Raw genomic sequence first — 12,500 nt, 5'->3', positions numbered from 1 at the left:
TGGGCTTGGAAATCGAAATAAGGTAGCATACAAGCCAACCAAAAATGAGAAATGAATCACATGCAAATGAACATTAATAAAATATACATAAATGAGGAAAAATAACTCCTTCAATAATATTGCTCATATAAAAACTGTAACCCCCTCCTAAAAAAAAAATAACATACAAACAAACTAAAATTTCATCATGAAATACATGCAAATAAACTCTAATATAATTATAAATATGAGAAAACATAATACTAAAATAAGGTTTGTTTAAGAATTAGATACATAGTGCAAACATAAGACAAAGTAATTATGCCAACATAGAAAACACAGACAAATTAACACAAATTCTGCACCTGAAAATACAAATACAGTATGCAAATACTGTAAAATGTTTGTCTTTATTTAGGAAATACAAAAAATAATAAGACTAGGAACACTTTAACAAAATAACATGTAGAAGCAATATACTCCTGTAATGCTACTCAAGTGGGTAAGCATGATGAAATATTCATGAGCTTTACATACCACTAAACATGTTCCTAACGCTAAATATGTCAGCTCACGAGAAATACATAGTTTCAATAGCTTTATGACCAAATAAAAAAGTTTGAGAAAAGTGTATTGCGGATGCTTAGCCTTAATCTTATACCTAATATTAGTGAGGTTTACTCATGGGGAGCACATATTTCATGTATTATACTATTAGTACTTACCGCTCTTTATCCTTAGGGAACCTGTGAAACACCAAAGAGGTTCGGTTGCTTTTCGTTTATTGCAAACAAAACTCTTGTGTGACTTATTCACTGTTTTCGACACGATTTCGTTTGTCAACTGTCAAATTCTAAAATATAAACAAACAGACGACGTGCGATATGCCTACAACGCCATCTAAAAGGCTGGTCCACACGCTACGTTTTCCACAACCTTTTGTCTGCACAGTTCAAGACGTTGCAGATAAAACGTTGAGTGTGGACAGGAAAACAGCGCAGTTTTGACTCCAACGCAAGACGGTACAGTTGCAGCGAGAACTGGGCTAGGAGAGCATAGATATCCATGAATTGTGCAGACAAGTCGGTACGTGTAGACGGTAGCACCGCCTTTCGTTTTATCTTGTGCATCAGTTTTAATTCAACAAGCAACAATGGCAGACCTTAGGCAATGTTCTCGAGAGTTCCTCACAGAATTTATTGCATTGTACGAAAGTTTCCCATGCATTTGGCGTGTCAAATCAAAGGATTATAGTGACCGGGATAAAAAGGGGAGGGCTTATTAAAGCTTAGTGAAAAAATTCAAAGAAATTTATAAAAATGCCAACAGAGACATGGTGGTAAAAAAAAAAAAGAAATTCTTTGAAAAGTGTTTACCGCAAAGAATTGGCTAAATCTTTTTTTTTTTTTTTTTCACAACACAACACATCAAAATTGACAAAACGAGTACCTCCTCCATAACGATGTTGACAAAACTCAGCGAAATTTATGCAAACATCATGGTACCGTGTAGACGCAATAAAATTGTAAGGTTTTCATTCCGTCTTAAGACTGAGCAGACAAATTGTTGTGCAAAACGGAGCGTGTAGACCTGCCTTTAAAGACTGAGCGGTCAAACTATTGTGTTCACTTTGGAGTCAGCAACTAGTATATTTACATTCGTATTTTGAGCCTTCCTATCTTCCTTCAGTATATAGTCTTTGTATACACATATGAATAGCGCCCAGGCCCCCTCTCCACCCAAAGTAGGTCAAGGGACGGCCAGCCCCCTCTCCTCCCAAAGTAGGTCCAGGGATGGCTGTTGGTAATTCAGCAGGCAGACCCTTTGGATCAAGTATCAGCATCCCGATACAATGTTCTTACTAACTGATAATAGGCTGAGTACATTTCATAAAGACGAAAAAGCACTGGTACTCATCTTCAAATTAAAGTTAAATTGAAACTTCCTGTATTAGATACCAGTGAAATGTTCATTAAATCAGCTGAATTGGAAACTAATCCAGAGGAAACTGAAATATTTAGAAGTCGGTAGAGTATTATCTCAAGGATGCTGCCAATGTCTGTTTATACGCTTAGTAAAATATATGAAATAGTGTTATTTTTGTTTCCTGCTTTTGCTATATCGGGAATGTTCTTTATGTAGTCTGATAGATATTGTTGGCATTTAACGTTACAGTGGAAGGTGGTGTAATGTAAGTTATTATAGATGTCACAAATGTTGACATGAAAAAAACTCAATTTCGCGAATCTCGCGTTTTCTGCACAATCATTTTAAGACAAGTAGAGTAAGAAGGAAAATGTTTCATGACCGGTGCACTAAAATTAACAAATGAAGAACTTTATACCACAATTAATCGGCTGACGTTTTGACAAGTATCTCTTCAGAGGAAATTAGAATTAAAACCAGACACACTAGCCTCGTCTCGTAGTTTATTTGATATTTATCACATTTATTTTACTATAGTTTGCTTATCCAAATTAATTTTATCTTTAGTTTTTTATCGTTCTATTTCATTCTTTACTTGTCATTGTACCTTTCCGTGCTGAGCTGCTTTTAGCATCCAACTTTTGCAGCTAGTGTTGTATCCTGACTTGCAATAGTAATGAAATTAGATAACTAGATACAAAACTTCGTCGTGTATGGAGAGGATACCTTGTTGTGAAGTGAATTACTCGGGAATACTTGATCAAACTTCAGTATTAATTTCAGCCTAGATTCAACTTTGATTAGTAACGTCGTGTGACTTATTCTATTACAATATAAACAGCTTTAATGAGTTGCAATTATAATGATATGAGTCACTGGTTAAGAAGATATTTAAGGTAGCTGCCCATTATTACTTTAACCAAATATAAGTTTGTCTCTTTTCGGGTTTCTTTTTGTGACTCACAAATCTCCTGTAATGCCTTGGTATATTTATTTCCTTATTTCCTTTCCTGACTGGGCTATTTTTCCCCGTTGGAGCCCTTGGGTATTTAGCATCCTGCCTTTCCAACTAGGTTTGTAACTTAGCTAGTAATAACAGTAATAATAGTAATAGAAGGTTACTGGGTTGTTAAAAGTCAAGTGAACTGATGTAGGTTTCTTGTTTGATTTTTTATATGTGAATTTCTTGTTTCCTTTGTTTTGCTGTTGTTCTCTATTGTGTAAATGCAAAGCCTTCGACTCTGTAAGAAGGGAGGTATTAGCAGACGTTTCAACAGAATACAGGATCCACACCAAAATTATAAATGCGATTGCAAACATTTACCAATGACACACAAGAAATATTGATTAAGGGGAGGGCAAAGAGCAAGTAAAGGGAAATGTTAGGAAAAAAAAATAGCTGATCTAACGTATTCAGTCATAGGGAAAAGTTTTTATAAAGTACTAGTAGGAAAAACGTTTGGGAAAATTATTGCATTACTATCTATTCTGTATGGATCAAACATAATAAGCTTTTCGGAAACTTAAATAGAGATTCTACAAAGGACAGAGGATGGAGTATTTAGGAAAATATTAGGTGTGACTAAAAGTACAGCAGATACTATAGTAAAGAGAGAGATAGGGATATTTATGAAAACAAGAGTGATAGACGCAAAGCTGCAGTACATTAACAGTACCCTAAAGGGGAAAAAAGATACTGAAAACCATAACTCTAAACATACAAGAAGAAGGAGGAAGACGGTGGACATAATGAGCAAAGTACCTGAAAGAATTAAACTTAGACGTAACGGAAATTAGAAGACAGATTAAGACATAAATGGAATCATAAAGTGGGTACTGATAAATAGGAAGAATTAAAAAGTAAAGTGAGCTTAGGAATATATAGGAAAGAAAATGAAAGAACGGATAGATGACAATTCATTTGCATCAGTACTATACTTCAGAACCAAAGAAAATACGTTAAAATTAGATATTATGAATAGAAACAAAGGGGAAATTGTAAAATGTAATTTTCGTGAAAATCAGTAAGAAGATTTGATTAATTTGTTATTTTGTCAAGAATATAGAAAACAACTTCCTTTTCTCCGGCTTTTATCATTTCTAAATAGGAAAAAACGAAATTAATTGATTGAGCTACAACCTTACGAAGAGGACCTAATGAGTATAATAGGATAATTTTTATTTAGTGAAAGAAATATAGAAAAGAAGAAATTTTACTTTAGATGTGGAAAAAAGATAAACTCAAATGTAAAATACATCGCATGATCATTAGAGGCTTCCAGCCTCCAGGTTCCTCGTTGCTCCTTCAACAACACAATGATTGTGAGTACACCACTAGATCTGCAGGTGCAAAGCATTGCAACTTGCAGAGAGTTTATTGTCATTAGTTACCTCCTAAACAGACAAGACAGCTTGCGTAATTTTGTTTCTACCTTCCAGAGCCTGTCTAATTCATGTGGCAATTGTTGTACCTGTAGTGCGGACATGAAGGGAACATGTGAATTTTCCGTTTCGTTTCTTCATAGTTCTTTCAGCTTTGTCGTGGCGTGTAACGTTTATTGTATTTGGTAAATTAATGTATTCCTGACTGTTGTTGATTTTATGAATACAAGAATTATTCTCATTTTCGTTTCCATCATTATTATTATTATTATCATTATCATTATCATTATCATTATTATTATTATTATTATTATTATTATTATTATTATTATTATTATTATTATATGCAAGATTCCATCAGAAATGCCTAGCAGTACTGCAGGAGGAAACTGCACAAAAGGAATATGGGAGGAATATGAATGACATGCAATCAAAAATTCTTATTTTTTGCTAATTAACATGTTTGATTATTTTTTTATGTCACATTTCAATCAGCCATTTTTCATCATACAAACTTCCATGTCGACTCAGAATACCAAGTGGAATAATTATTTGCACATTGGGATGCCTGTTTGCATTTCTTCGTTAGTCTCACCCAGCTAATTTTTTTTCTATCTTTTCAGGTAAGCGTTCGGCATTGGATTTAGAAAGAAATCTACCAGAGACATGTATGTATACACGTAATTATCTCTCTCTCTCTCTCTCTCTCTCTCTCTCTCTCTCTCTCTCTCTCTCTCTCTCTCTCTCTCTCTCTTGAATTAATTAGATTTAGCCACCTGCTTTCATGAGATTCCTGCGAAACCTTAGTTGACAACGCTTCCACTACATGAATTAAAGTTCTCCGGACAGATTAGATCCATTTATGTCCGAATTGAAATGGGTTTCTTAGGTTTTGAATCTGCATTACTTTCTCTGCCTTACTTTTGTGTCTTTCTTTCTTATATGCCTCTCTCTTACTTCGGCCTATTATTTTCCCATCATTAACGCTCCCTATATATATACCCTTGTTTGTTTTACTGCTTATTCCTTCTTTCTGTTATTCTCAACCTTTCTTTCTCGCCTATTCGTTTTCCTTGACTTCCTATTCTTATCCTTATACCATTCATTCCTTTCGTCTCTTGTGCATTCCCTCTCTTTTCTCGTTTTCCTCCTCATCTTCCTCCCCTGATCCACCCTCCTTTGACATCTACATCGTCTCTCCCCCTTAGCCATCCTCCCCCCCACTTCCCCAGTCAAAGGGATGTTAAATGCGTGATGGCATTGCAGGTGCGAGCTAAAGGCCCTGCTATCACCTTCCCCCCCCCCTCTTACCCTTATCCGCTTTTAAAGACCCTGCTAGCAGGGGGGGGGGGGGGCCTTCCACTTATCCCTATTCCTCTCTTGGTTTTAAAGGCCTTCTCATGATGGGTCTACTGAGTGGAGCATCAATTATGCAGGAAACTCAGAATTTCTCTCTCGCTTGTAATTAAATCTGGGTCGTCTGTCGCGTCTATGGAGGAATTTCAGATTCGAAAATTCACAATACACATTTAACTCTATTGAAGGGTAAAGAAGGATGTGGGTTTCAATGTTTGTGTTATTGATATGTGTGTGTATACATATATATATATATATATATATATATATATATATATATATATATATATATATATATATATATATATATATATATATATATATATAACGTATGTGTGACTATTTGTATAATAAGAGGAGGTGAGGCATTGATAACTTTAGGTCCATCAATGATAATTATTCTGGCTTTAGCTCTCTGTGATTTTTAGCACTTATGAAGATTGCCACTGTCACACAGAGAAATGTAGAGTGTACCTGATTCTCGTGCTTGAAGAATTCTTACAAGTCACACTGCCTGTTCTTGAAGGAGATTAAGAGGGTTGAGAATAACTGACTAACACCCTTTAAGGATTTTCACCTTAGAAATTATATCAGCCTGTTCTTGTGTGAAGTAACATGATTTTTTCTTGAATTGATGATAGGTAGAACTGTCACTTTGATCATCTAGCCCTTCCTTGAATGATTTGATCAGCTCTTTGGCTCGCCGGTAATGTGTAGCTATTCCATATCAGGTAAAGTTGGTCTGCAATATTCTTCATGTCTAGCATCAGCAGATTGGCGGATTCTTTTTGGAATGGATTGCCCTTCTCCTGCATTACTGCAGAGAGGACTCCACCTTTTCAAAGACTTAGGAATTATGATGGAGTATGTCTTGCCTTATTATTTCAGCAGCTTACTCTATATTCATCATTACATCGTAGTTTGATGCTTGTGAGATGAGCCTCCATCATTTTCCAAAGCCAGCAGAACATCTCGAGTTGCAGCATGGAAATGTGAAACAGCAACTGTTCATTGAATCGAAAAATATTAACATCAGGTGATTCAACACCAAGTTGTTCCACCCTTAGGTTGAAGAGAATGGTCAAGTCAGTCAGCTTGAAAAATGGTGCAACTCTAGCATCACATGTATTTTTCCTCTCACTAATGGAGGTAACTAACTGGGTGAAAGCAATTGGATATTCTTCCTTGCAGTGCTCCTGTGCTTTCTCTTGCTCCTGGAATTTTATGTAGACTCATTCTCGGTTATACAATGCTCCCAAACAGGCAGGATGATATTTCAGTCCTTGTGCTATGGCATCTACTGCACTTAGTTTGGGAAGGAGTTTATTATCCATGAGTGTTTCTGCACATTCGTTTATTTTCTTATTCTCCCGCATTGTCATTGGTTCTCTAAGCTCCCCGATTTTGAACCTTCCATGTGATCGTACTTCTACCACCTGCATCACTGTTACCTGCAGTGGTTTATCTATTTTCAGCGCTGCTTAATTTTGTGTTGTTAAGTAGAATTCTGTAACTCCCATGATATGGTGCCGCCTTTTGTCTCAAGGTTTCTTCTATCCCACCACCTTCTTCAAGTTTTGTAGGGTCTAACTTGGTTGGCAGCGTATTGAGTGAGTAAAACAGAGGAATATGACATAGACCACACTTGGTCCAATCAGTGTTCCATGGTCAATATGACGTTCAGGGCTGAGGTTTTATCCTTTTACCACCCTGAACATGTATAATAGACACTTTCTTGAATGGGATACAACAAAGTTCTTGCGTCGTGCTCTACACCTAGTCCAACCGTTTATCCAGTGTCATAAGTCCCATGCAATTTGTGTGCCATGCAGGTAACTAAATCCTTGTTATCCTTGGCTTAGCTCTCCAACGCTGGCAGTCCTGTCTATTCTGGTGCAGCTGCCTAACTGATTTGGTGTTAGTTAGGCAGTATTTAGGTTACTAGTAGATTATTTCAGTATAATGTCAACATACATTTCAATCACTCTTTTAAGAACTTCATCAATTTCATTTACTTGAAAGTTTTAGAGCTAAGCGTACTCTGTCACACGTAGAGATCTTCTGTGTGCTATCCTCATCTAGTTTAGATCGCGATCCAATGCGGTTAGTCTCGGATAAGCAATGAGAAAATTAGTGAGAAAAATATGTTGGTGTGCTTTAAAAATGTTAAAATCTTGAAACATACATATATTAGTTTACTTCTTAAAAATTAACTTGTTTAGGGAAAATATGTCAGTATACTTTCTAATTATCAAAATCTATTTATTAGCCTTGAAAACATAGGAATCATGTCTAGATCATGCAGCTTGGACAAGAACAAATACTTCTATGCAAAACGTCATCTTCTGGCTGATAATTTGGCAGCCATTTTGAAACATAGCCACCATCTTGGATTTTTAATTGGCCAGTCGTGGAGAACAAGTTTGCTAAATCGATGCATGCTTCATCAATTGCATGAATTTTTTCTATTATCTCTTACAGTAGTATTCTGAATTTAGCATTTGGTGACTTTGTTGATCATAAATAAAAATTAGATACTCACAATAGCATATATATATATATATATATATATATATATATATATATATATATATATATATATATATATATATATATATATATATATATATATATATATATATATATATACTTATATATACTTATATATATATATATATATATATATATATATATATATATATATATATATATATATATATATATATATAATATATATATTTATATATATATACACTTATATATATATATATATATATATATATATATATATATATATATATATATATATATATATATATCTCACACCATGGCGGGGTTAAGTAACATTTGGAAATCAAATCGCCTGAAATTACATTTAAAAATCAGGCTATATATTAGTTTAGTGAGATCGGTTTTACTGTATAGACATGAGTCATGGTTTGACATTGAAACAATCTCCGAGAGATTTAATAGATTTGAGAACAAAACCCTCAGAGGAATATTGGTAGTTAAATGGTAGGACAATATTATAAATGAAACAATAAGAGAGATTACTCTGGTGCCATATGTGGATGAGACCATGGTGAGGGGTAGATGGAGATGGTTTGGGCATGCTCTTCGCACTCCTCAAGAGGGATTAGTTCACCAAACATTTAACTGGGCTCCACCAGGTACGAGAAAATTTGGAAGACCAAGGCCTATATGGCTGAGGACTGAATCGTGAAACAGGAGATAATGAATGGAGAAGTATTGAATTACAAGCTCGAGATAGCGACGACTGGCGAAATCTAATCGAGGTCCTTTGCGGCAATAGGCGTAGGTAGAGATGATATATATATATATATGTATGTGTATGTATATATATATATATATATATATATATATATATATATATATATATATATATATATATACATATATATATATATATATATATATATAAATATATATATATATATATATATATATATATATATATATATATATATATATATATGTATGTATGTCTGTGCATGTGTGCGTGTGTATATGTACACATATATATATATATATATATATATATATATATATATATATATATATATATATATATATATATATATATATGTATATACATACATATACCAAGGCACTTCCCCCAATTTTGGGGGGTAGCCGACATCAACAAATGAAACAAAACAAAAAAGGGGACCTCTACCCTCTACGTTCCTCCAGCCTAACAAGGGACTCAACTGAGTTCAGCTGGTATTCCTAGGGTGCCACAGCCCAACCTTCCACATTATACACCACAGATGAAGCTTCATAATGCTGAATCCCCTACTGCTGCTACCTCCGCGGTCATCTAAGGCATTGGAGGCAGCAGCAGGGCCTACCGGAACTGCGTCACAATCGCTTGCCATTCATTCCTATTTCTAGCACGCTCTCTTGCCTCTCTCACATCTATCCTCCTATCACCCAGAGCTTTCTCCACTCCATCCATCCACCCAAACCTTGGCCTTCCTCTTGTACTTCTCCCATCAACTCTTGCATTCATCACCTTCTTTAGCAGACAGCCATTTTCCATTCTCTCAACATGGCCAAACCACCTCAACACATTCATATCCACTCTAGCTGCTAACTCATTTCTTACACCCGTTCTCACTCTCACCACTGGGTCATTCATATGAAGAGAATAAGAAGAAGTTTTGGAAAGAAGTGAAGAGAGTAAGGAAGGCTGGCTCAAGAATTGAAGAGACAGTGAAAGATGGAAATGGAAGGTTGTTAAAAGGAGATGAGGCAAGGAAAAGATGGGCGGAATATTTTGAAAGGTTACTGAATGTTGAGGATAATAGGGAGGCAGATATAATTGCTGTTGCAGGTGTTGAGGTGCCAGTGATGGGAGATGAGAATGAGAGAGAGATTACAATAGATGAAGTGAGGAGAGCACTAGATGAAATGAGAGCTGAGATGTTGAAGGAAGGGGGTGTGACTGTTCTTGAATGGTTGGTGAGATTGTTTAATATGTGTTTTGTGTTGTCAATGGTACCAGTAGATTGGGTCTGTGCATGTATTGTACCACTATATAAGGGTAAGGGAGATGTGCATGAGTGTTTTAATTCAAGAGGTATTAGTTTGTTAAGCGTAGTTGGAAAAGTGTATGGTAGAGTAATGATTAATAGGATCAAGGATAAAACAGAGAATGCAATCTTAGAAATACAGGGTGGTTTTAGAAGAGGTAGGGGTTGTATGAATCAGATTTTTACAGTTAGGCAGATATGCGAAAAATATTTAGCAAAAGGTAAGGAGGTATATGTTGCGTTTATGGATCTGGAGAAAGCGTATGATAGAGTTGATAGGGAAGCAATGTGGAATGTGATGAGGTTATATGGAGTTGATGGAAGGTTGTTGCAAGCAGTGAAAAGTTTCTACAAAGGTAGTAAAGCATGTGTTAGGATAGGAAATGAAGTGAGTGATTGGTTTCCGGTGAGAGTGGGGCTGACACAGGGATGTGTGATGTCACCGTGGTTGTTTAACTTGTTTGTTGATGGAGTGGTGAGAGAGGTGAATGCTCGAGTGCTTAGACGAGGATTAAAACTGGTAGACGAGAATGACAATGAATGGGAGGTAAATCAGTTGTTGTTTGCGGATGATACTGTACTGGTTGCAGACACAGAAGAGAAGCTTGGCTGATTAGTGACGCAATTTGGAAGAGTGTGTGAGAGAAGGAAGTTGAGAGTTAATGAGGGTAAGAGTAAGGTTATGAGATGTACGAGAAAGGAAGGTGGTGGAAGGTTGAATGTCATGTTGAATGGAGAATTACTTGAGGAAGTGGATCAGTTTAAGTACTTAGGGTCTGTTGTTGCAGCAAATGGTGGAGTGGAAGCAGATGTACGTCAGAGAGTGAATGAAGGTTGCAAAGTGTTGGAGGCAGTTAAGGGAGTAGTAAAAAATAGAGGGTTGGGCATGAATGTAAAAATAGTTCTATATGAGAAAGTGATTGTACCAACTCTGATGTATGGATCGGAGTTGTGGGGAATGAAAGTGACGGAGAGACAGAAATTGAATGTGTTTGAGATGAAGTGTCTGAGGAGTATGGCTGGTGTATCTCGAGTAGATAGGGTTAGGAACGAAGTGGTGGACTGTGAAGGTGAGAATGGGTATGAGAAATGAATTAGCAGCTAGAGTGGATATTCAAGTGTTAAGGTGGTTTGGTCATGTAGCAAGAATGGAAAATACTGCTGAAGTAGGTGATGAATGCCAGAGTTGATGAGAGAAGTACAAGAAGTCCAAGTTTTGGGTGGATGGACGGAGTGAAGAAAGTTCAGGGTGATAGGAGAATAGATGTGATAGAGGCAAAAGAGCGTGCTAGAAATAGAAATGAATGGCGAGCGATTGTGACGCAGTTCTCATATGCCATGCTGCTTCCTTCGGTCTTCTTGGTGACCGCTGAGGTAGCGGCAGTAGGGAAGTCAGCATATAAAGCTTCATTGTGGTGGCTAACTGGGAAGGGTGGGCCGTGGCACCCTAGCAGTATCGGCCAAACTCTGCTGAATTTCTCGTCTGGCCAGAAGGAACGAAGAGAAGGAAAATCCCGTTTTTTTTTCTTTCTTTCTTTTTTTCTTCCTTTTTCTTATGTCGGCTATCCTCCAAAATTGGGAGAATTGCCTTAGTAGATAGATTATTATTATTATTTTTATTATTTTGTTGTTAATGTTTTATTTCGGAATATGAACTAATTCCATGAAACATAGTCTAGATGAGTTAAATGCCCATTTTTTAACAAAAGGAAAATCGAAGAATGACAATAACTAAATACATTTCAAAGACGATTAAAAAATGTATCAAAATTTGTTCGTGCTTGAACATCAATTGAAGAGTAAATAGAGTCGTTTTTTATTAATATTTTACGCAGTTTAGAGACACTCTTAACAAAGCTTGGAGGGCTATTTGCAATTCTGGGTTTTCTTGAATCTTTCCATCTTCATTTTTCATGTTGAAATCTCTCTCTCTCTCTCTCTCTCTCTCTCTCTCTCTCTCTCTCTCTCTCTCTCTCTCTCTCTCTCTCACACACATCTTTCTTGTCTGGGCGAGAGATTTTTAAAGGGTTTACACTCTACACACCCGTTGCAATAAAATTCTTATTAAAAGTAAAATAATATAAGTTTTTTTAGAATACTGTTGTATGGAGATGGCACTGAATTTTTATTACGAACATTAAAGAAAAAAAAATGTTTCACCAAATATTTTAGTTTTCTTTAAAGTTCGTTTATTTTCATCCTTCTATTCTTTTTAGTTGGAGATTAAACGCCATTGCCCGGGTGACATTTTTATCTGGTGTAAATGCTTTTGTGTTCTGCAGCAACCAGAGTATTTCACAT

General features: G+C 35.9%; 1 protein-coding gene across 1 annotated transcript in view; it reads right to left on the bottom strand.

Moving 5' to 3' along the window:
- The window catches only part of LOC137657243 (uncharacterized), a 56,318-nt gene that overhangs the window by 32,572 nt on the left and 11,246 nt on the right, over window positions 1-12,500 (bottom strand). Inside the window, exon 2 of the mRNA XM_068391582.1 lies at window positions 6,540-6,857. Coding sequence (XP_068247683.1) covers window positions 6,540-6,857 — 318 coding nt within the window. The remainder of the gene's footprint in view (window positions 1-6,539; window positions 6,858-12,500) is intronic.

Source organism: Palaemon carinicauda, chromosome 18, assembly GCF_036898095.1.
Source record: "Palaemon carinicauda isolate YSFRI2023 chromosome 18, ASM3689809v2, whole genome shotgun sequence".
Lineage (NCBI taxonomy): Eukaryota > Metazoa > Arthropoda > Malacostraca > Decapoda > Palaemonidae > Palaemon > Palaemon carinicauda.
This window is presented reverse-complemented; position numbering and strand designations above follow the sequence as displayed.